The sequence below is a fragment of the Cervus canadensis genome, chromosome 17 (genome assembly GCF_019320065.1).
Source record: "Cervus canadensis isolate Bull #8, Minnesota chromosome 17, ASM1932006v1, whole genome shotgun sequence".
NCBI lineage: Eukaryota > Metazoa > Chordata > Mammalia > Artiodactyla > Cervidae > Cervus > Cervus canadensis.
In genome coordinates, this window is record NC_057402.1 from 12,504,070 (window position 1) to 12,528,564 (window position 24,495).

At 48.3% G+C, this 24,495-nt stretch overlaps 1 protein-coding gene across 3 annotated transcripts in view; it reads right to left on the bottom strand.

The window, feature by feature from the left end:
• The window catches only part of SLC24A4 (solute carrier family 24 member 4), a 185,508-nt gene that overhangs the window by 56,533 nt on the left and 104,480 nt on the right, over nucleotides 1–24,495 (bottom strand). For all 3 annotated transcript variants that reach the window (XR_006262956.1, XM_043434429.1, XM_043434428.1), the window contains exons 3-7: nucleotides 8,155–8,231; nucleotides 4,951–5,025; nucleotides 2,096–2,180; nucleotides 1,463–1,566; nucleotides 568–642 (exon numbers count right to left, since the gene is read on the bottom strand). Coding sequence is in view for 2 of the 3 variants with exons in the window: in XM_043434429.1 (XP_043290364.1) it covers nucleotides 568–642; nucleotides 1,463–1,566; nucleotides 2,096–2,180; nucleotides 4,951–5,025; nucleotides 8,155–8,231 (416 nt within the window). In the remaining variant the exon portion in view is untranslated. The remainder of the gene's footprint in view (nucleotides 1–567; nucleotides 643–1,462; nucleotides 1,567–2,095; nucleotides 2,181–4,950; nucleotides 5,026–8,154; nucleotides 8,232–24,495) is intronic.

Sequence of the window (24,495 nt, forward strand, 5' to 3'; positions counted from 1 at the left end):
TGCCCTCATGCACTCACTTGAAAGCTGCTTTTGTATGGAAACTGCTCCCCTGCGGATGGTCCTCGGCAGTAAACCGTGTCCTGGGCTTCACTGCTGTGTCACTGTCTCATGCTATGTATGATGTCACCCCAGCCCTCAGGGGTCCCTGTTTCAGGCTCTCTGCCTTTTCTGCCCACATCCTTGCTCCCAGTTGCCTACCCCGAGGGCTCCCAGCTGGTCTCTCTCTTCCCAGCTCTGCAGTGAGCTGGGAGACCAGAAACTCTGCTCCTTAGGAAACCGGCTCCAAGTGAGGATCTGAAAGCCTCTGATGAGCACATTCTTAAGCTTAACTGCATCAACCATATGATGCCTGCTTTAGCTTTTTCAAGGCCTTTCTGCCCTCAGGGTGGTACCTGGATGTGCTTGATAATCAAGGCATCAGGTATGAGGTTTTCGGGACAGGGAAGCACCGTGGTGGGGAGTAGGTCAACATGACCACAGTGAGTGGCCAGCCTGGGGTGCCGGGGGTTCTCTGGTCATAATGCCAGGGACAGGACAGTGGGGCAGGGGGAGGGCGCGTTAACTCACGGCAATGAGCACGATGACAGACAGGGTGTAGTACACGGAGTCTCGGCACACGGCCCACCATGTCAGACGGACCACCTGCCGAGCAAAGGGCCGTTAGTGTTACCGGCTGGGGAGATGGGGTGTGGGGGGTCACAGCTGGGGGTCCCATCATCCCCAGACCCCTGCCGCTGCAGACACATGCCCTCGGAGCTCATCTTAACTGTCCACCAGGACCACAGTGTGTCTGGCTGCTCAAGGCCACCTTGCACTCTTGGTCATATTTGGGGACAGAAGGATAGCATGTTCACGTTCATAAGTAATGGCAAAGCTGCCCCCTGCTCCTTCACGGTGACCAAATGGCACGTATCCCAGGAGAAGCCATGTGGCCGTGGGAGGCCAGAGATACTCACTCTTCTCTCAGTGCTAGAACTTTCTGGGGGTGACTGGCTGCCTCCCTCTATCTCCCTTGGCCAAACACAGCCTTCCATGAGCCCAACTCTCTGAGGTCAAGTCTAATGTCCCCCTGTGGCTCCAAGGATCAGGAAGATATGATAAGGAATTGAAAAGCCAGCTTCATGTACCCATAGGGAGGCCGAAGACAGGCCCCAAGTAAGTCCAGAGTCTAGCTCATGGTCAGGGTTACATTACAGGAAATGCTTCTTAAATATTTACTGCTGTCAAACAAATGCCCCACATCCCACCCCCAGACCAGCCAAGGGTGCAGCTGGCACTCTTTCTGCTCTCAGACCCACTTGTGGGAGGAACATAGGACACCCCTGTTACACATGAGGAAATGGACTTGGAGCGGACACCCCCACTCAAAGCCATGGGGAGTTACAGGCATGGCTAAGGCTGGGCCTTGGGTCTCTCCCACGTTATCCTTATGTCATTTCATGAGAAGAGAGACACCACTGACCTGCCCTGCGAATAATCCACAAACTCCAATTATACACAGGATGTTGAACACAGCAGAGCCCACGATGGTCCCAACCCCGACGTCTCCATGGGTGATGAACACGCCTGGGAAGAAAGAGGCACAAACCTCATGTGCAAGCCCAGGCCTACTCCTTCCTCAGACCCTGGCCGGTTCCGTGTCCCCCATCCCATGAATGGACAGGACTTGTTCTTACTACCAGGGAACACCCAAGATGCTGGTGAGAATGACAAAACCAGACATGGAAGAGTCCTTAGGGACCCGCTACACCAATCCTCCCATTTTGGGGAGCAGCTTTATTGAAAATTTACATGCTGTAAAATTCACCCATTTAAAATATCAAGTTAGTGTTTTCTAGTATAGTCAGAATTATACAGTCATCACCACAATCTAATTTTAGAACATTTTCATCACCTCAAAAAGAAATCCCATACCTGTGAGTACCCTACTCCACTCCACACCCCAGGGAACCACTAATTCACTTTCTCTCCACGTCTCCCATTTTACAGATGAGAAAATTGACACTCAGAGCTGAAAAAACATGCCCACAAGAGTCTGGGCATCCAACCTGGGTTCTTCCTATATCCCGTGTCTCAAGCTGATAGGATTTCTTACCAATAACAGAGGCAAACAGCTCAGGTGTTGAGCTTCCCGCAGCCATGAAGGTGGCTCCAGCCACATCTTCGCTCAGATGGAGTTTCTGAAACAGAAGCGACCGCAGACCCTCAGGCTGTACTGCGGGAGCAGTAAACACGCCTACTGGACACTTACAGAGAGCGCGGGGCACAGACCCGCAGCCAGAGTCAAGCTTCAGGGCTGTGGCCTCTCTTCACTCATCCTGAGCACACGCCCTCCTCCACTCTGCCTGATGCTCACCCCCGAGTCCCCTCTTCCCTTCCCCCACTGGTCAATTTTTGTTCATTGTCTGAACGCTTAAATAGTCTCTCTTTGATGAAGGCTTTTTAAAAGGGCCACCACGAGTCAGCCACTACCCCAGGGAAGAGAAGCTGAAACATGACTCATGCAGTGAGGATCTGAGGTCCACGTGCGTGCTTCCCCACTGGATGACAAGGCGGGTTTTTTTCACCTTTGGATGCCTGGAACAGGAGCTGGAGATCATTGGGGAGCCTGCTAGTCTAGCGTCTGTCACTTCTGGTGCTCACGCAGACCTTGGGTACCATGCGAACATCCATACATCAGGTTGTGGGATGTGGAAAACTCAGGTGCATAGCCTGGCCCCTGCATCCCAGAAGGCCTTCTCAATGGGAGGCCGGACACCTGGCTGCCCACTGGAATAGACCTTACCTCTTGTCCTCAGAGTTGAGTCGGTCCTGGGTAATAATTTCACTGGGGGAGCATTTTCTTCTGCCAAGCCCTGGGACAGGGCTAGAGCTATCTAGACCCACTCTGCTTGGGCCATGTTCTGGACACAGAGGCCCATCCTCTGATCTGGAATTTGGGGCTGGGGGCTTTGGGTGCTTGGGAAAACCATGAAAATTCTGAGTCCCCCTGAATGCCAACCTGAAGGTGCCCAGCTATGGTCCTTAGAAGGCCTCTGGGAAGACTGGCTCAGACCAGGACTTGGTCTCCTCCAGCTCCCAGCTCTCAAAGCACTCCTGGGGAGCCTGGGCTCTGAAGCCACTGAGGAATCCATTCCCTGGGCCAGTACAACCTCCTCAGTAAGCTTGCTACGGAAGGAGTCCTCAAAAGGGTTGGAGCTGTGGGTTTGGTGGAAAATGGGATGGGGGCATAGCATTGACCCCCCTGACAGAAGTCCACCCACCCTAGCTCTGCCAAAGAGGAGGTGTCACAGAGGTTCGGCCATCAAAGCACCTATGATAGCTTTTAGCAGAATCCAAACCATGCTATATCCTGTCCTGCCGCCTTCCCGCCTCTGCCTGGGTCACTCCTTCCCTCTGGAATGACCTTCTCCTTCTGCTCAGCTGGTGGAACTTCTCACTTCCAAAGCCTGGACCAAATGCCACCTCCTCCATGAAGCTTTCCTTGGTTTCTCCCCAGAGATGCTCCCTCCCTCCTTTTGAATCCTCAGTGCCTTTGATGGCTCTCACTAGGTCTCTTCCATCAATCTTCCCTATGAGGCCAGGACCATCACCCTTCCTCACCTCTGTGTTTTTAGGGAGATGGGTAAACTCATCTAGCATCTCCACTGAATGTGGTCCTGTGTCCATGGGCTTCTGTCACCCCAAAGAGGGCAGGGGACCCAACCTTGTTGCTGTGACCCACAACCTATTCTGGGGTGTGTATTCTGGAAAGACCAGTTGACTGTTTTTCCTGAGGGCCTCCTGTGAAGAACTGATAGCCCACCACCCACGGGCTGCCTCTAGGTTGAGCATTCAACCCTGACATCCCAGTAGCCATTTCCTGATTCTGTTCCCGCTCTGGCTCAATTCTGTCACTGACAAGTGTCTTGGAAAAGAGCATATGGTTTTACCTGAGTGGGGTAAGGGGTCAAGTGTGGAGCAAAGGGAAGGCAGGGCCTTTGCACACTTTTGCCAGGTCACTCACCACTTAGTGAACTAGGTCAAAAGCAGCCAGTCCTGCTGTGAGCTCAACAGAGGGTAAAGTAATGGGGACGTGCCCACCCCTAACAATCCATGTCCAACCTGCAAATCTGCCAACGACAGTATGACCTCAAATAACTGGGAGACTTCATGTGGATAAAGTGCAGTGACACCCAGATCAGTCTGCACTTGTGCATGTGGGCTAAGTCGCTTCAGTCTTGCCCGACTCTGTGCGACTCTATGGACGGCAGCCTGCCAGGTTCCTCTGCCCATGGGATTCTCCAGGCAAGGATACTGGAGTGGGTTGCCGTGCTCTCTCTCCAGGGGATTTTCCCAGCCCAGGGATTGAACCCACATCTCTTGTGTCTTCTGCATTGGCAGGCAGGTTCTTTACCACTAGCGCCACCTGGGAAGCCCCCAGTCTGAACACAGTAGTTGCTAAAAACAGAGACAGTTTTCCTTCCTTGGCTAGAAGCTGAGGGAGGAGGGGGCAAGACTGGGAAAACGTAACAAAAGAATTAAAAGGAGAAAATGTCAGGCTGCAAAGGTTAGGACCAAGGGCATACCCTGCCATTGAGCTCAGCATCTTCCCTGGGGACGCAGAGCCCCACCTGGTACCTGCCACCTGCAGCTGTTCTTGGCAAATGCTTCCTAACTAACCAGCTTTGGCTTAACTACCAGCACCTGCTATGAAGCCAGAGGTCCTGGGTAATAATTTCACTGGGGGAGCATTTTCTTCTGCCAAGCTCTGGGGAAGGACACCACCCCCTAATTTTAACCTGGAGCTTCAGAGCGGGGCTTTGCACTAGCAACACCAAGTACTTGGCCTGACAACCTTCATCGTCCTAGTGCTCCCCACATCTTGGCCTGGTACTAACACACCAAGTGTCAGTCACCCCCAGCCCCCCACCCAGGCTTTGCCAAAGGTCCTAAGTCCTTCCCACGCACCTCGCAGATCTTCTCTAGAGATGGAACAAAGAAGTCATCACATACTATGGCCAAGGCGTAGAACATGTACAGAGCCTGCAAAGGAAACAGGGAGATAGCATCAGCCAGGACTCCCGCCAGCAATGGGCATGGCCAGGAATCCATCACGCTCCAAACCAGCCTGCTCGGGTTAGGAAAATTCCAGCACCACTGGAATGTGCTTCCTCAATCCTCTCACTGGCAGATGGGGCCCAGACAGGAGAAATAACCTGCTGAGCATCAGAGGGTACTAAAAGTCAGTCCACAGGGTCCTGTGTCCCTTCCTCTCTTCTTAAACAAGCAACCCTCTTTCCCCAACACACAAGTAGGCCCTCAACAGGCAAGATCCAAGCCTCAAGGGCCAAGAAGGAAAGCATTTAAAACCACTATCTTAAGAATTTAAATTAATCATCATCCTGATTTCCCCTCTTCGAGTTTTAGCGAAGGCATCATTTCCTGTCACCAACTGTCCACCTCCTGCCAAAACAGACAACTTGAGACCCAGCGTTTCCCGGGATACTGCTTGATGTTGGTCCAGGTTAAAATACCTGAGCCACTGAACATTGGGAGGCTCATGGAACAGAGTCCAGGTTATAGGGCTGATCCTGGGAATTTTTTGCCTTGTGATTGAGGATAAATCATGTCTCCAGGTCACAGTTTCTTCTGTTTGATGACAGAGCAAGACAATCAGTAGTTTTTAGATGGTGTTATCTATAGAACTCCTCTCTGACCTGTCCACCCAACATGACTTTACTGAGCTCAGCTTATATGACAGGTACTATTCTAGCCATTAGGGGTAGGTGACAAGGATGCCAGGAAAAGCCTCTGCCTCTTTGTGGGGGACACATAGGCAAATAAAGTATCTATATTGGTCAGGAAACAACACATGCAAACATCCTGAGGCAGGAATGTGTTTGATGCATTTGAGAAACAGCAAGGACATTGGTGCAGGCAGAACATATAGAAAGTAAAGTGGAAAATGACTAATGTGAGGTTGGAGAGAGAGGCAAGGACCAGAATCTGTGGAAAGGAGAGGGGATTTTATGTTGAACACTGGTGGAAGCCATTTTTTAATTCAAAGAAAAAGTGACATGAATGCCCTATTCACAAAAAAGGGAAAGGCTGGGCCGCTTCAGCTTAAATGGTGTGATATCCCAACAACTTTACAATTAATTGCATGCATGCATGCTCAGTCAGTCAGTTGTGTCCGACTCTTTGCGACCCCATGGACTGTAGCCCTCCAGGCTCCTCTGTCCATGGAATTTTCCAGGCAAGAATACTAGAGTAGGTTGCCATTCCCTACTCCAGGGGATCTTCCTACCCAAGGATCAAACCCGTGTCTCTTGTGTCTCCTGCATTGGCAGGCAAATTCTTTACCAACTGAGCTATTAGGGAAGCCCACAGACAAAGTGGAAGATGTATCAATTGTGACCACAGCATCCAAGGCAAATGTGTACTGGAGTCCAGGTGTGGCTATCCCTGAATTTGATTATCTTTTGGGGGGAAGCAAAAAGAAACAAATACTGGGGGTATAGGAAGGAGAGAGAGAGAGAGGAGACACTGCTACAAATCTCAGGATCCCAACTTAAATTCATACCCTCAAAAATTCCCTTCTGCAGCATTTCCCAGGCAAAGAGCCTCTGGCTCCCCTGACATCTCAGAAACACTGGAGAGAAAAGGGGGCCACGATGGCACCACTATTTCCTTCACTTGGGCAGGAAGTTCTGAGAAGCTTCTTAGTGCTACAGACAAAACCTGGCTCCAAAGCTCAAGTTTTTTCCTGCTCTAAAGAAGGGCTCGGCAAACTTTTTCTTAAAAGTGTCTGATGAGTCTTTACAGACCGTACAGCCTGCCATAACTCTGCTGCTACAGAAGAAGAGCAGCCATGGACATGAGGGTGGTTGCCTACCAATAAAACTTTATTTATAAAAACAGGAAGTGGGCTGGATTTTGTTCTCCAGATGTAGTTGGGTAGTGCTTGCTCTAAAAGGGTTCCTGCAAAATTCCCGAGGACCTCTCGAGTTCAGGAAAAAAGGCTTTGACAAGACATTGGTGAGGCAGAGGGACAGACTGTGGGACTAACCGGTCAAACCTACATCCCAACAGTGAATGGGGAGGGCAGGGGAAAGCCAGAGAAACTAGAAAGATAATAACTCCATTTGAGAAATAATACACAAGGCTGTCACTTGAAATTTGCCTACAATCTTCATTTTCATTAATGGTTTATTCTGTTAATTAAAACTTCACTCACCCCTTATTCTCAGGTGGCTACTATGTATGTGAGAATCCCAGCTTTCCCTTGCTTAATTATCTCTTGCAAAGATGAATACTTGGTTGGGTTTAAATATAGAAGCAGATGGTGCTGAGTGGTCAGGGAACCACATCAGGAGGAACATTTGCTGTGGTTGATCCAAAGTAGAAAATTAAACCCTGAGTGCTTTCATTTCCCTGCATCAGAAAACGAGGCTGGCAAACTTTTTCTACAAAGAGACAGACAGAAAATCTTTTTTCTTTGTGGATCCTGGAGTCTTTGTCACAATTACTCAGGTCGGCCAGTGAAGCAGAAAAGCAGCCACAGATGATATAGAAATGAATGAGAATGGCTGTGTTCCAATAAAACTTTATTGATAAGTATGGGCAATGGCTGTGGGCTGTAGTTTGCATGCAGAGAAGAGCAACTATTACCTATCATATAGGCTTGAGCCCTCTATGCCTTTTTGAACTGCTACTCAAACTCTGCCGCTGCTCACCAGGCTCATTTAACACAGAGGAAGTTTGAGAAGAAGGGCACCAAAGTCTCAAACCGCAGTTATGTCAGGACGGTAAAATGTGGGGGGGTCCTGGAGAGCATTATCCCATTCCCTGCTATGACTGAAGGATGTGACCCATGTTCGCCTGTATTTCCACATCTGGGGAAGAAATGCTGTCACTCCTGTTTTATGAAAAGCAGAAAAGGAGGCACAAGAAGACGTGAATCTTTGTCCTGGCTCTGGGGTCACTCGCTGCATGACACTGAGCTAGTCACTTCACATCCTTAAGACTTCATTTCTTTGCGGTTGAAACGTCCAGGACCTGTTCTCAGAGGGCTCTCAGAAGAACACGGTGAGATCTCTGACACATTGTGCTCTGCAGACAGGCTTCCCCGCCGGAAGTTGAGGGATGTCCCACCCCAACAGGGCCACTTACCCCGAGAATATGCAGCAGAACGGCCCCGTGCTGTCGCTCGTTGTTGGAGAACAGGTCTGCGGGGAACTCGTGAATCGCTGGAAGACAAGAGGACAGGGTAAGGTGTTAGTTCTCAAGGAGTGTCCCTGGGGTTTGGCCACGGAACTGTGGAGGCCCCTGGTGTTGGACCTGGGGAGAGGCTGGCTATTTCTCCTCTGTCTGTGGCAGATCTGAGCTCTTAGGAAAACATTGCTGGATATGGATTATCTAGATATTCCAGTACCTTAGAGTTGACCATGGTTTGTATATCCCTTGCAATTAAAAAAAGAGAGCATGAAACACATCACAACCACTAGGATGGCTATAAACAAAAAGACAGATAAAAACAAGTGTTGGCAAGGATGCTGGAACCCTCATACATTAGTAGTAGGAATGCAGTCACTTTGGAAAATAGTCTAGCAGTTCCTCAAAAGATTAAACAGAGAGTTTGACCCAACAATTTTACTACCAAATATCTTCCCAGGAGAAACGGAAACATACACTCACACAAAACCTGTACATGTATGTTCATAGTGGTATTATTCGTAATAACCAAAATGCAGAAACAACCCAGACATCTACCAACTGATGAGAGGATAAAGCGTGATACATCCATACAAATGGAATATTATTTGGTGATAAAAAGAAGTACGATACATCTTATAACATGGAGGATGCTTAAAAACATTTTGCTAAGTGAAAGAGTTGTAAGAAGTCAATCACAAGACTACTTATTATATGATTCCATTAATATAAAATATCCAGAAGAGGCCAATCTATAAAGATGGAGATAGATTAATGGTTGCCTAAGGCTGGAGGGTATGGTGTTTGGGGGATGACAACTAAGAGGCACAGTGTTTCTGGGGTGATGAAAATCTTCTAAAATTGTTTGCAGCAATGCTTGCACAATTCTAAATATGAAGAGTCACTGAATTCTATGTTTTAAACAGATGACCTATATAGTATGTGAATTATATCTCAATAAAGTTGTGACCCCAGATGGCATTAGTGGTAAAGAACCTGCCTGCCAACGCAGGAGACAGAAGAAACACAGGTTCAATCCCTGGGTCAGGAAGATCCCCTGAAGGAAATCACAACCTATTTCAATAATCTCACCTGGAGAATTCCACGGACAGAGGAGCCTGGCAGGTTACAGTCCATGGGGTCGCAAAGAGTTGGACACAACTGAAGCGACTTGGCACAGAGTTGTTACCAAAAAAAACATTAAAAAATCGAAAGATGCCAAAAAGGAAAATCAGGGGCTGGTTCCTCATTCTGTCAAAGGATTCTGATCACATTCTTAGCAGAGAGCTTTCCAACTGGCTTCAACGCACACTCAGATCTGTTACAAACACATTCCCCACCAACAGTCTTGCCGAGGCTGGAGTCAGTTGTCTTGCTGTGAGCAGGCTCTGAGTTCACATGGCCAATTTCAGTTCTTAGTTCTAATATTTACAGGCTGGATCAACAGGGACACGTTCCTTAACTTCCTTGTGCCTCGGTTTCTTCATCGGTAAAATGGTGAGCTTCACTTTAATAACATGCCTTAAAGTGTTTCAAGCTCATGGTGAGCTTCAAACCAGCACCCTCACCCCAGGATTCTAGAATCCTCTTCCCTCACCACTGTCAAGTCAGAGCTGAGAAGCAGCTCCACGAAGAGAAGAGGCTGGAGTCGCTTCAGAACTCGGGGACAGGCAGCATCTTGCAAAGACCTTCCGGTCTGGACCCATCAGTCCCTTCTCCTGCCTTCTCCTCCCGCCCACAACGCATCTGTCACTCCAGGTGGGGAAGCGGAGATCCCAGGGAGGTCAAGTGACATTGTCAGCGGGGTGGGTGGCACTGTGGGCACCAGGAAACTCTGCCCTGTGCTGAGCACTCGTTCAGCAGAACCTCACAGAGCAGGGAAAACGGTCCACGGGAGGCGCGGCTCCAGGTCAGCCTTGGAAGGGGAGCTGAAGCCAAGCTGGAACAAGGGAGGAGGGAGGGCTAGGAGCACCCTCGTCTCCACCCCAAGGCCAGGTACGCTTCCACTAGTATAGGCAGCATCTCAGGTCACTGAGCACCACCTCATGCACCTTTCTTTGGCCCCAAGAATGCCCCTGCGGGGTGGGTACCACCATGCGTTCTGGGCTTGCAGCATTCTGGACTGTGGGGGGAGCCCCGAAAGGTGGAGAACCCTCTGCTTTGGGAACCAAACACTCGGGATGCAGGTACTATTCCCGACATGCCCAAGTAGTCTGAACAACTCATCTGCTTCTTGGCCTCAAAATGTTCATCTGTAATGGAGGAATAACTGTTTCTCACCATCCAGTCAATCCTAAAAGAAATCAATTCTCCCTGAATATTCATTGGGAGGACTGATGTAGAAGCTAAAGTTCCAATACTTTGGCCACCTGATGCAAAGAGTTGACTCACTGGAAAAGACCCTGATGCTGGGGAAGATTGAAGGCAGGAGGAGAAGGGGACAACAGAGAATGAGATGGTTGGATGGTATCACCGACTCAATGGACATGAGTTTGAGCAAACTCCAGGAGACAGTGAAGGACAGGGAAGCCTGGCATGCTTCAGTCTGTAGGATCACAAAGAGCTGGACATGACTTTAGTGACTGAAAAACAACTGCCCCCAGTGGGTGACCAACAGGTGAGTATGCTATCTATGTCATTTCTGCAGGTTCTCCTTCAGACACTGCCGCGTCCCCATATCCTCATCACTGGTCCTCATGGATTCAGCTATCCTGGAAGCTTCTGGAGGGCATTGATCCACACTGTCCTGGCACACAGTAGGTTGTCAATAGACCTTAACAGTCAACTGAAAAAACAATGCTGTAATATTTGGTTGGCCAAAAAGTTCATTCAGGTGTGTCCATACTGTGTTTCTGGTATGTTTGGGTTTCTGGAAAAACCCAAATGAACTTTTGGGCCAACTCTATATTAACAAAAAGGGCTTCCCTCAAAGTTCAGTTGGTAAAGAATTCGCCTGTAATGCAGGAGACCCTGGTTCAATTCCTGGGTTGGGAAGATCTGCTGGAGAAGGGATAGGCTACCCATTTCAGTATTCTGGCCTGGAGAATTTCATGGACTGTGTAATCCACGGGGTTGCAAAGAGTCAGACACAACTGAGCGACTTTCACATATTAACAAAAACGACAATGTACACCATCTCATCCTGTTAGAATGCTTTCGTTACTCTTGCAAAACTCTTAAAGACCTAGAATGATACCTCTTCTGGTTCGGAGTGGGCACTCAATAAACGTTTATAAGTGCATGCTCAGTTGCTCAGTCATGTCCGACTCTTTGTGACCCCATGGACTGTAGCCCACCAGGTTCCTCTGTCCATGGAATTCTCCAGGCAAGAATACTAGAGTGTGTTGCCATTTCCATCTCCAGGGGACCTTCCCAACCCAGGGATCGAACCTGTGTCTCCTGCATTGCAGGCAGATTCTTTACCCACTGAGCTACCTAGGAAGCCCCAAATGCTTATTATAAACTTCCAGGATAAAAGTCCCTACTCTGTGAATATAATTTGGCTCTAAAAGTGATGGGGTTTCCTTTAAAACAGATTTAAAAATTCTGCTTTTTAAGTCTCCCAATAAGACCTAGAAAACATTATTAGCTCCCCCAGACATTCAGAAAATGTTCCCACTTTAAAACAAGCAGCATTTAATGAAATATAGATTCTTTCACTTTTCCCCCCTGTAATCAAACTTCTTTAATAGAATTGCTGCTGTCAGTTCAAGGGCAGGAGTCTGCTTCAAGGCTCGGCTCAGAGATGGAGAATTATAGAGGGAATAACTTGGCATTCTTGCGTCCAGGATCTTGTTTCCAGGAGAAATGGAACTGTCTGGGATATAAGGGCAGATCAAACAGACATTTCTGCCATGAAAATTTGAGTCCGTTTTTGATTCTCCAAACCAATGATTTGTGAGCTGGTGATTTATCCAATCCTAGGCACTCTTTGAGAATTAGAAACAAGTAAGGCTGCCTTTCTGCTGTAAGGACATATTATCTGGGCTCCGGGGGGAGGGGGATGTGGGTTATAAATGACTTTGTCCTTGGTAGGAAATGGTTTCTACTGGTTCAGCTGCAGCACCTTGCTCTGTGACCCCATGCATATGCTGGAGGGCTGTGGAGGGGAGCAAATGCCATCATGGCCTGAGTTCTGCCAGCAGAGACAGAGTAACCAGCAGAGCCACGAGCTGCTCATGACCCATTGCCCTCTGTACCTACCCAAGTCTTCTGGACACACCCTGAGCCCATGAGGCAGGCGCCACAGCCACAAATGTCCCTGTTTTCCAAAGACTCAGCAGGGGAATGATCTGTTCAGGGACCACATAAGCCGGGACTTAGCATGGAGACCCTCATGCAGGGTTAAGGACTCCCTCTAACACGGATGGAAATCACACAGTACCGGGACTTGACTCGGGTCCTGATTCAACTACCCATCAGCTTGAGGGACCCTGGGTGGGCCATTTAACCTCTCTGTCCTTTCCGTTTCTTCTGTGGCAATCTGCTACCACACAACGGGGTGAAATAGTCATTGTTACTGTGTGCGGCATGCCCTGGCATGGATATCAAAGGCTACAAGCAGGGAAATGGTCACCCTGCCCTCCCCCGTTAGCAGCTGGTAACTGGGACCCGTCCACTCTCCAATTCAAGAACCAAATCCTCTAGAAACCGGCATACGGGGGAGGGGGGAAGTGTAGAGGCCACAGAGCCAATGCATTAATAGCAGGAACTCCAGCCCTCCCACCTTTGTCATCAACAGCAACAGTTTTCAACTGCAGGCAGCCTATGCAGCTGCTCAGGGCTCTGTCTCCAGAAGCAGATAACTTGCAGGTTTCAGGAAGTGCCTCTGTCCTTTGTTACCTGTATGACCTTGGGGAGTTGTTGAACACCTCCTGGCTGTGACCTCATCTCTAATGAGGATGCTACAGACCCTGCCTGCCAGGCTGCAGTAAGGACCAAGTGATACAGATAATGTATGCACGGCACTTAGCCCAGCTAGGCGGCCATCACTCTGAGGATCACTGATGGACAGGCTCCTCCCTCCACACCAGGTCAGTCCCCGCTGATCCAGAGGACGAGCCTCGGCTTGTGAAAACCAAAGAGAAGGCGAAGCCAGCTCAGTGGGGCAAAGGGTGAGCATGATTAGATCGGCCACAGTAGGATCTGAATGCAGGTGCAGTTTAATCCCAGCTTCCTGAGAAAACCTTCTTCTCTCTCGGGCTTGCTGGGATCACGAGCCCCTGACCACATTCAAGGGCAGGACGTCTGCATGTCGAGAGGGGCTGCGCCTGCCTTACCTGATCAAATCCCCACCAGGGAGAAGGGAGGAATCAACAGGGCGCACACAAGCGGCTTTTGAGGTCACGCCTAAGCCTTTAAGCCGTAGAAATCTGGGGGTGGTGGGTGTGGGGAGGGGGAAGAGATGTGTCTGCAGGTGGAGCGGAGCTCAGAACACCAAAGATGATTCCAGCACTGTCCACACTGCAGGGTGGGGGTGGAGGAGCTGCCCGCGACTCAGCAGCCACTCCCAACCCTTCTCTTAGAACTCTTTCCCGTGAACCTCAGTGCCCATCATTGGTTTCTCCATCACTCTTGGTTTGGGACACCCCCCCGCCCCTGCCACTGTGTGCAGGGGGTGGGGGCGGGGGACTAGGGCAAGAGGTCTTTCCTGTCAGTTGCCTTCCTAAACACTAGGGCTTTACCCAGGCTTCCCAGGTGGCACCTGCCTGACAATTCAGGAGACATAAGAGGCTCAGGTTCAATCCCCAGGTCAGGAAGAGCCCCTGGAGGAGGGCATGGCAACCCACTCCAGTATTCTTGTCTGGAGAATCCCATGGATAGAGGAGGCTGGCAGGCTACAGTTCACAGGGTCGCAAAGAATTGGACATTACTGAAGCAACGGGAGGGATTGGGGGCAGGAGGAGAAGGGGATGACAGAGGATGAGATGGCTGGATGGCATCACCGACTCGATGGACATGAGTTTGAGTGAACTCTGGAAGCTGGTGATGGACAGGGAGGCCTGGTGTGCTGCGATTCGTGGGGTCACAAAGAGTCGGACACGACTGAGTGACTGAACTGAACTGAAGCAACTTAGCATGCCTGCAAACATTGGAGGGAAAATCATAAGGCCACAGGGGACATCTGTCATCCCCTCCCCACCAAAAGCTACCAAGTTCTCTAACATAAACCAGACCCTAGGGCACAGCTGACCTTTTTTGTTGACACACACAGTTAGATGGGTGATGCCATTATATTTCAGAAACCCTGAATTCATGTTGCCCTTTCAAAGCTCTGTACTTTGGCTGACATTGCTGCTAGCTGCAAAATGTATGAATTTGTTTAACAAGTATTTACTGAGCCCCCACTTGGCAGGCGCTGGACTCTCTGGGAGCAGGCAGATGAGGTCCTGATGCCTCTACGAGCATCCTCAGGCCTGGCAGCGCCTCACCTTGGAGGGCGATGGGTCTTCTGGAGAAAGCCAAAGCTACTCAGAAAGTAACTGGTTAGCAGGATGGCAGACACCCTGATCCTGAATGAGTACAAGTCAATACAGGGTTCTTAACAGTTGACTATGGGTCAGGCACCAGGCTAGGCACTGAGCCTTGAGGATGGGCTCTTAAGGGGCTGGTGGGAATTGGACAAGTCAACATATAATTGAGAGACAGTAAAGCTTGCTGTGATGGTGAGGCATGAGGAAGCCAGGGGTTACCGACCTGGGGGAGGTGGGAAGGGCAGCAAGCCTGTGGAAAGAGCGATGCCCATGTCACGTTTCTCTTTTTTTGACCAGAGGATAATTGCTTGAGAATGTTGTGTTGGTTTCTGCCGTGTGATGAAGTGAATCAGCTCCATGGATATGGTATCCCCTCCCTCTTGAGCCTTCCCCCATCCCCTCCCCATCGCATCCCTCTAGGTCATCACAGAGCACCGAGCTGGGCTCCCTGGGCTACACGGCAGCTTCCCACTAGCTGGCTATTTTACACATGGTCGTGCACATGTCAACGCCACCCTCTCAATTCATCCCACCCTCTCCTTCCCCAGCTGTGTCCACAAGTCTGCTCTCTACATCTGCCTCTCTACTCCTGCCCTGAAAATAGGTTCATCAGTACCATTTTTCTAGATTCCACATATATGCATTAATATATGATATTTGTTTTTCTGACTTACTTCACTCTATGACCAATTCTAGATTCATCCACATCACCATAGCTGACTCAGTTTCCTTCCTTTTTATGCTTGAGTAATATTCCATCATATACATGTACCACAATTTCATCTGTTGGTGGACATTTAGGTTACTTCCATGTCCTGGCTACTGTAAAAAGTGCTGCAATGAACACTGGGTACATGTGTCTTTCTGAAGTATGGTTTTCTCCGGAGTCAAATTTTGAAGGCTGTGTTACTGACCTCCAAAGTTCTTTAATCTGCCATGTCAAGTCCTGAGAAGATCATTATTTCTGTTTTGTTGATGAGGAGACTGAGGCTCTGAGAAGCTACAGGAGTCACCTGCAGTCATAAAACCACTGTTTGACACAGAAGAGAGAAAAACCCAGGCTGGGAGCCCAACCAATGCCAGGTTATTTTCACCTAAGCATTTTACCCACATCTCAGAACTGAGGTCTCCTTTAACCAAGGAGCAGACTCCATACTTCCGGAAGCTCCGTGGGCCATGGGAAAAAGTCGTGCTCTCAGGGAACTCTGTTCAGAGTTAGGGCAGCCTGGATGGGAGGGGAGTGTGAGGGAAAATGGATGCATGTATATGTATGGTTGAGTCCCTTTGCTGTGCAGCTGAAACTATCATAACATTGTTCATTGACTATACTCCAGTAAAAATAAAAAGGTGAAAAAGAAAGAAGTCACTCTCTTGAAAAGAGAAAGGCACATAGCCTGTCTTAGGTCAATTCTACTTAGAGCCCAGGGCCCACCCATACCAAGGTCTAGCCCATTACTCCACGGATCCAGGGGAAACCTATCACTCATCTTCCTTGACTTCCTTGAAATGTTTAATAAAACTGATCACTTCCTATATGTGTGAATGAACATATATATGAAGGTATGAATGAATATATGTGTTATCTATCTACCCATCCATATATCTATCTTACATCCAGTAAAATTCATTCATTGGGATGTGCACTTCTATGCATCCTCAGGTCTCTGAGACAGAAGAGTTCCATCACCCTCAAATTCCTTTGTACGGCATTTTTATAGTCAAACCCGCCCCAAGCCCCAACTTCTGATGTGTTGCCTTTTCTGAAATGTCATGTCAATGGAATTAAGGAATATACAGTCTTTGGGGTCTGGCTTCTTTCATTTGACAAAATGCACTCAGAGTCAACCAACAGTTGTATGACTCCACCTTCCTGCAACATCCTCACTTAGTTTCTCTGACCCACACTGTCTTCACGTGCCCACAATCATTTAGAGGGTCCGTTCTTCTGTGGGACCCCAAATGCTGGGGTTCTAGGGGCTTTGCCCTGAGCCCTCTTCTCGCCAGGTGGCCTGGCTTTGACTTTCTGATCTCTGCAGACTTCTTCCAGATCTCAGTCTTTCCTGAGCTCAAGACCTAACACATCCAGCTGGCAACTGCACATCCCTCCCTGGTCACCTTATAAATACATTAAACCCGTCCCCAGTGAATGGCCCACCCTTCACACTGGTCTGGTGCCATCTTTGATGACCTCCTCCTCCCTCATGCCCTGTGATTGGTGGACAGGCCAGTTGGCACTCAGCATCCGTTTTGACTTCCTTCCATGAGCCTTCCCATCCAGGACACTAAGTATGGGGGTGCAAGCCATGCACTGCATAGTTACACATACTAGTCCTACTTCATATTCTATGGAGCCTGGACAGGCTTGCAGCTAGGGTTCTGATTAAGAAGTATGTTCTGCCAGATTCAGAGGACAGAAAAGAAGCAGAGACACTTCCTCTGGTAACCAAAGTTTTGGAGACCCAAGTGTTGAATGGCTCTCCTGACAATAATACCTATATTTCCCTATTTGAACATAAGATATTCATGAATTTGAATATTCCATTTCCAATTCCTGCTTCTTTGGCCCTTCTTGCAATTTGTAAGAACCTAATTCCCTGAATTAAATTCCTTTCTGTTAAAAATCTTGAGAATGGTTTCTATTTCCTGCCCTAAAAGCTAATTCTGCCTTCTTTGGGCCAATTCTCTACAATCATACTTCCAAAACAGCTCTTGAGTCCATCAGCTTTCTCATCTCCATCATCTGCATCCTCTCTGGCTGGATCACCAAACCTGCCTCCTGCCTGATCTCCCCACATCCATTCTCAATGTGCTCCTTTAGGATTTCTACACGGCAGTCAGACAAGCCTTTTCACAGGCATCTATGACTTAGAACTCTTCAGTGGTTTTCCATTCCTCTGCAAATGAATGCCCAGAACCCTCTCAAGGTCTTCAAGGCCCTGTGTGGTATAGCCCTGACAGTTTCATCACTCTGCTCTGCTCCGGCTGCACTGGTCGCATCTGTGAACGGCCAGGTCCTGGCACAAGGTATGTGTGTGTGCGTGTGTGCAAAGTCACTTCATTGACGTCCAACTTTTTGTGACCCCATGGAAACCATAGCCCGCCAGGCTCCTCTGTCCATTGGATTCTCCAGGCAAGAAGACTGGAGTGGATTGCCATGCACAAGGTAAGGTATTCAGGAAACGCCTGCTGAGTCATGAATATTTGGCTTTCCACTTTTCTTCTGACATGAACCCAGGAGCTGCTAGGATGGGCTCGGCCTGGAAGGATGACCAGGAGATGGTGTGGCTAGCTCGTCTCCTTCCCCAGTTCCTGGCTTTCCAAACTGCTGCCTGGATGCTGAGCCATGATCCTTCCCTGATGGAGCGGGTTGGACAAAGATGTGCTTCCATTAGATGTTGATCTTTCTTAAACCTCCTAATTAGCGTATTCCCTTTAGGGAATAGAAACTGTGAATTGAATTTTTCAAAAGGAAAAAAATTGCCTCAAAACATGCCATTCTCTCTTCGCTATCTATCCTGGTTAAAAATAACCCCATATTCTAAGCCCTGACGTTTATTCTGAAACTATGAAAGCTAGACGGGCGGTCTGGGGAGTAACTGAAAGAGCTTCAAATTTCTATCATTCCAACTTCTGTGTTTTAGAAATCACCCATGTGCCAGAAACCAAAAGCAAAAAAAAAAAACCAAAAAACCAAAAGTCACGATTCCCCCCAATTCTATGCTTTAAAATAATGTTGCAAAGAATTGCATATTTTTCAAGGACAACGTTGAAATGTATAGGTTTTATAGCATCACTCCCATGTCCCAAACAGAAGTAAAAATAATTAGATTAAATCATTGGCTTAACCAGCATGAAAATGAGTCTAAAATCTGCTCTCTCATTTCAATACATTCTGAAAGAGATTAAGCACCATGAAAACTAAAAATATGATTGGAAGGTTCAGTGGAAGTATTGTTCTCTCCAGGAGAAACCACTGTGGAATTTTATGGCTGGAAGAAGTTCCAGATGCCACGTGACCCAGCTGTTCTCCACTCAGGAGGGGACCTGGGCTTACCAAAATCACCCAAGAAACATTTTCTAAGCCATCCTTGCCATCTCCACCTCTCTCCCTGCCATGATGCTGAGCATCCTTGTCCTGCCCATTGACAATGGCTTAACCTCCCACTTTCAAGGGAAGAGAGAACATGGAATTCCACACAGGTCAAGAGCTTTCCTCAGCATCACCGCTGGTGAGCAGCAGCAGGACAAGAGCCCGAACATACAAACAGACACAGGCCAAGCCACACAGGACAACAGAACTTTGACTCATGTCCTCTGCAATAGCTAGTCCAAGAAGCCCAATTAAAAGCCATAGTAATTGGCCCACCAGCCAGAGTAATGATCCAGATGGTCAAGACATGATTAGCAAGGGTCAGCCTCTCTACTGCTTGTCCTGATTTCCAACTCAATCCAACTGAATCCAACAAGAGCATTTTACAGAAAGGCCAATAAAATATCTGAAGGGGATCAGTCATCAAGACTCCTGTCCATTACACAGCAACACAACTCTGAACCATTCCCAGTCACAATGCTGGGCTTCCCTGGTGGCTCAGATGGTAAAGAATTCACCTGCAATGCAGGAGACTAGAGTTTGATCCCTGGGTCAGGAAGATCCCCTGGAGAAGGAAATGGCTACCCACTCTAGTATTCTTGCCTGGGAAATCCCATGGACAGAGGAGCCTGGCAGGCTACAGTCCATGGGGTCTCAAAGAGTAGGACACGACTGAGTGACCAACACTTTCACAGATGCCAGGGGCTAGGACTTTCATACCTCTTTAGGGGGACACAGCTCAACACTATAATTGTGTTTATTTGTTGACTTGATTAACCTTTATCTACAGAACACAGAAGACCACTCTGCATTAATGGGTTCTTAAGAACAATATAATAATGGTTGTTATTCAGTCTTTTATATGCTCCCAAACCATCTTATTCACATCAGCTGCCCAAAATGATTAATATGTCCCCTTCACTCTCCCAAGTGTACCAGTTTGATGATAAATTTTATGGCTACTCTGTTCATTAGAAGTTAAGTGCCCTTTAGTAAAAACTCATTATCAACTAGTCAAGAGAGCTCAAGTTAACCCCTGCCTATGTGCCAGGAAAGACTTCCACCATTTCCGACATAGACATTCAGTACGTCCCCTTCCTAGAAGTGCTAAATCACTTCAGTCATGTCTGACTCTTTGCGACCCTATGGACTATAGCCAGCCAGGCTCCTCTGTCCCTGGGATTCTCCAGGCAAGAATACTGGAGTGGGTTGCCATTCCCTTCTCCAGGGGATCTTCCCAACCCAGGGATCAAACCCAAATCTCTTATATCTCCTGCATTGGTAGGCAGGTTCTTTATCACTAGGGTCATCTGGACAGGCTCAAGCAAATCCCTGGGGAAAGACAGATGCTGAAGCAGGTGCCTGGGCTCAGGACTGCCTCCTCTCCCGAGGACAAAGCTAAGGGAGGGTGAACGATTTGCCAAGAGTGAGTAGTTCAGGCTACCCCCGAGCCAGGACGGGACTTGGAGGAAGGTTGGAATGGCCTCTCCTTTCACCTCTGACATACTCCGGTCCTGAGATCAGGGCCAGGCTATATGATAGAGGTGATGGTTAATTTTGTGTGCCAACCTGGCTAGGCAATATATCTAATCATTTAATTAAGCATAAATCTTAGGGGTTGCTGTGGAGGTATTTTGTAGGTCAGTTCAGTTCAGTTCAGTCGCTCAGTCGTGTCTGACTCCTTGTGACCCCAAGGACTGCAGCATGCCAGGCCTCCCTGTCCATCACCAACTCCTGGAGTTTACTCAAACTCATGCCCATTGAGTCAGTGATGCCATCCAACATCTCATCCTCTGTTGTCCCTTTCTCCTCCTGCCTTCAATCTTTCCTAGCATCAGGGTCTTTTCAAATGAGGCATTTCTTCCCATCAGGTGGCCAAAGTATTGGACTTTCAGCTTCAACATCAGTCCTTCCAATGAATATTTAGTACTAATTTCCTTTAGGATGGACTGGTTAGATCTCCTTGCAGTCCAAGGGACTCTCAAGAGTCTTCTCCAACACCACAGTTCAAAAGCATCATTTCTTTGGCACTCAGCTTTCTTTACAGTCCAACTCTCACATCCATACATGACTACTGGAAAAACCATAGCCTTGACTAGACGGACCTTTGTTACCAAAGTAATGTCTCTGTTTTTTAATATGCTGTCTAGGTTAGTCATAACTTTTCTCCCAAGGAGTAAGCATCTTTTAATTTCATGGCTGCAGTCACCATCTAAAGTGATTTTGGAAACCCAAAAGATAAAGTCTGCCACTCTTTCCACTGTTTCTCCACCTATTTGCTATTTTGTAGATGTGCATTAACAAATACCATTGGTTGACTTTAAGTAAAGGAGATCACCCTTAATAATGTGGGTGGGCCTTGTGCAATCAGTTGAAGGCCTTAAGAGCAAAAACTGAAGTTTCCTGGAAGAGAAAAAGGAGAAATTCTGTACAGTACAGGAAACTCTACTTGATGCTCTGTTGTGACCTAAATGGGAAGGAAATTAAAAAACGAGGGGATATATGTATATGTCACTGACTCACTTTGCTGTATAGTAGAAGCTTAACCACTGGTGGCCCAGTGGTAAAGAATCTGCCTATCAATGTGCGAGATGCAGATTTGACCCCTGATCCAGGAAGATCCCCTGGAGAAGGAAACGGCAACCCACTCCACTATTCTTGCCGGGAGAACCCCATGGACAGAGGAGCCTGGTGGGCTACAGTCCACGAGGTCATAAAGAGTCAGACACAGCTGAGTGACTGATCAACAACAAACTAAGGCAACACTGTAAAGCAACTGGACTCCAATAAAAATTAATTTAAAAGAAAAAGACTGCAGCATCAGCTCCTGAGAGTTTTTTTCAGCCTGCCAGCCTGCCCCTCAGTTTCCAGACTTGCCAGGCCCTATAATCATATGAACTAATTCCTTGAAAAAAATCTCTTTATGGATATGTACACACATATACAGATATAGGGGCTGCCAGGTGGCACTAGTGGTAAAGAACCCACCTGCCAACACAGGAGATGAAAGAGGTACCGGTTTGATCCCTGGGTCGGGAAGATCCCCTGGAGTAGGAAATGGTAACCCACCCCAGCTGAAGTCCCTGGGAAATATTCTTGGCTGGAAAACCCATGGACAGAGGAGCCTGGCGGGCTACAGTCCATGGGGTCTCCAAGAGTCAGACACAACTACAGAGACTTAGCATAATGCATACAGATATAGAGGGTGTGTATCTCCTATTGACTCTCCTTCTCTGGTGAACCTTGACTGACACACTGGATCTTGGCAAATTGGGGCTGAGAGACAGAGAATGAGGAGCCGTTCCCGCCCTCTATGAGGCCAATCCAGGACACCAAGGGGCCAGCCTGGCAGAGGGACCTGAAGGCTGCTATCACCACTGGCTTGATAACCCAGAGCTGTGGGGCAGAGTCACCCCGCTTCAGGACTCCGAGGCCCCGCCCTGTCTCTCCAGCCCTCACTCGAGAGGCTCCCTGTTTGGCCATCCTTCTCCTTGGCTTATAAAACTGCCTCTCTTCCCAGACTTAATCCATGCTGGTCCCCCAAGCAGCCTCAAGGCAAGAAGCCTCCGGTCAGGACTGAGTACGAACAGAGGCTGAGGTCATCAGTTACATTCAGCAAGGCCCACTGAGACCCCCTTGAAAAGGACACAACAGCTTCTCCTTTTGTACTAATCCCAGGCAGTCCCTCGGTGGCCTTGTCAACATTTACAGCTCTAATGAGACCATTGAGCCACTGGAGCTCAACTAATAGGGTGAAGCAAGGTGACAAGCAGAAAGGAGGAGGCTGGCAGATTGATGGATTCCCAGCATATCGTAGGTGCTTAACTAAACAGTTGCTGACAGACGGTTGTAATTTAGACACACAACGTCTCTTTCCCAAGATCTCAGAAGATCAGAAAAGTCTGCCTAATTCTTTCTAAGTTCTATGCTTGCTCTCATCCTTAGGTTCTGTCAAAAACATTTCCGATGAAGAGTCACTAGGGTCTGAATTTTATTCTTGGCCTTCCTTTGTGAGCTTGTGGAAAATTACTCGGCTCCTTAGTTTCCATGAAGCACTGTGAGGTTTGAGGAGGTTATTAGCCTGTTATGAACAGGAGAGTCATTGGAGCACAGAACAAACTATAAAATGAACCACATGAGTTCACTGAAATTCAGGCCCGTGCTCCCCCTTCACAAATATCAACAAAATTAAGATTTGTGAGACAGTCAAGAATCAGATAATGAGGGACTTCCCTGGTGGTCCAGGGGTAAAGAACCCACCTGCCAATGCAGGGGACACGGGTTCGATCCCTGGTCCGGGAAGATCTCACATGCCGCAGAGCAACTAAGCTTGTGAGTCACAACTACTGAGCCCATGTGTCTGGAGCCTGTGCTCGGCAACAAGAGAAGCCACCGCGATGAGAAGTCTGCACACCACAACTAAAGCATAGTCCCCGCTTGTCACAACTGGAGGACGCCCGTGCAGCAACGGAGACCCAGCGCGGCCAAAAACTAATCAATTTTCAAAACAGAATCGACAGTGGTCACTGGACTGAGTCCAGAAAGCTCAGCTCTGGCCTCAGTTCTGCCACTAAATGTCATTTTGACAGAGCGGCTTCGGTTTCCCCCTGAGGAAGAGGAGAGTAAGAGGTCCCTAATGAGATGCCTGACCCAACCGCTCCTCAGCGCAGTTCCTCCGTGTCTCGTCCCCTCCATGTGGGACACGCTGCATGTGGCAGGAGAGACGCTGATCACTAAGGCGGGGAAAGGAGTCTCACTTTCCGACGAGCCTCCATCGCCTCCCTCTACATGCCCGCCCAGCACTGCAGACTCCTCCCCAAGGGCACTCCACAGACCATTCCCGATCTAACGATGATTCCATGCATGACTCTTTCACTTTGCCACGGTGTGAAAGTGATACCCATTCAGCGGCAACCATCCTTCACTTCTACTCGAGCAGAGAGTGAAGGTTCTTAAACCTTCTCCCGGGTCTAGAGCTGTGCTAAAGTGTGGTCTGCAGACTCTTTGTTAGCAGTCCACTACAGGAGGAGAACAAGAGTGCGAAGAAGCAAAGAAACCAGTGAATCACTTGCAAGAGATTTGATGTTGTGACAAACAAATATGTGATCATTTACTGAGTGATTCATTTTCCCAGTATTTTGTAAACACACTTTTGTAGCATATTCAAGAATATTGGTAAAAATAAAGAAACAAGTCTTTCACCACAGAAAACATGAGAAGCGGTCCCTGGGAAAGTGTTTCTCAACTGGGAATGGTTGTGTCCCTCTGCCCAGGCGAGCTCTGGAGATGCCTTTTGCTGGCATGCTGGGGGCAGGGGTGCTACAGGCATCTGGAGTATAGAGGCCAGGCATGCTGCTAGACATCCCACGATGCACAGAACAGCCCCCATAACGAAGCACTGTGCAGCCCTGGAACTTCCCTGGTGATCCAGTGGTTAAGACTTCACCTTCCAGTATAGGGGGTGCAGGTTCGATCCTTGGTTGGGGAGCCAAGATTCCATATGACTCTCGGCCAAAAACCCAAAACATTAAACAGAAGCAATACTGTAACAAGCTCAATAAAGACTTTAAAAATCATCCACATCAGAAAAAAAAATCTTAGAAAAAAAAATCATACAGTCCCAAATGCCAATAGTTGAGAGATGTGTGTCTAGGGAAGGAAACACATTAAAATGGTGGCTGCTGTCTTTGTCCACTGAACACTGATGGCTGCCTCTCTCTGCCTCCTGTAACTAAA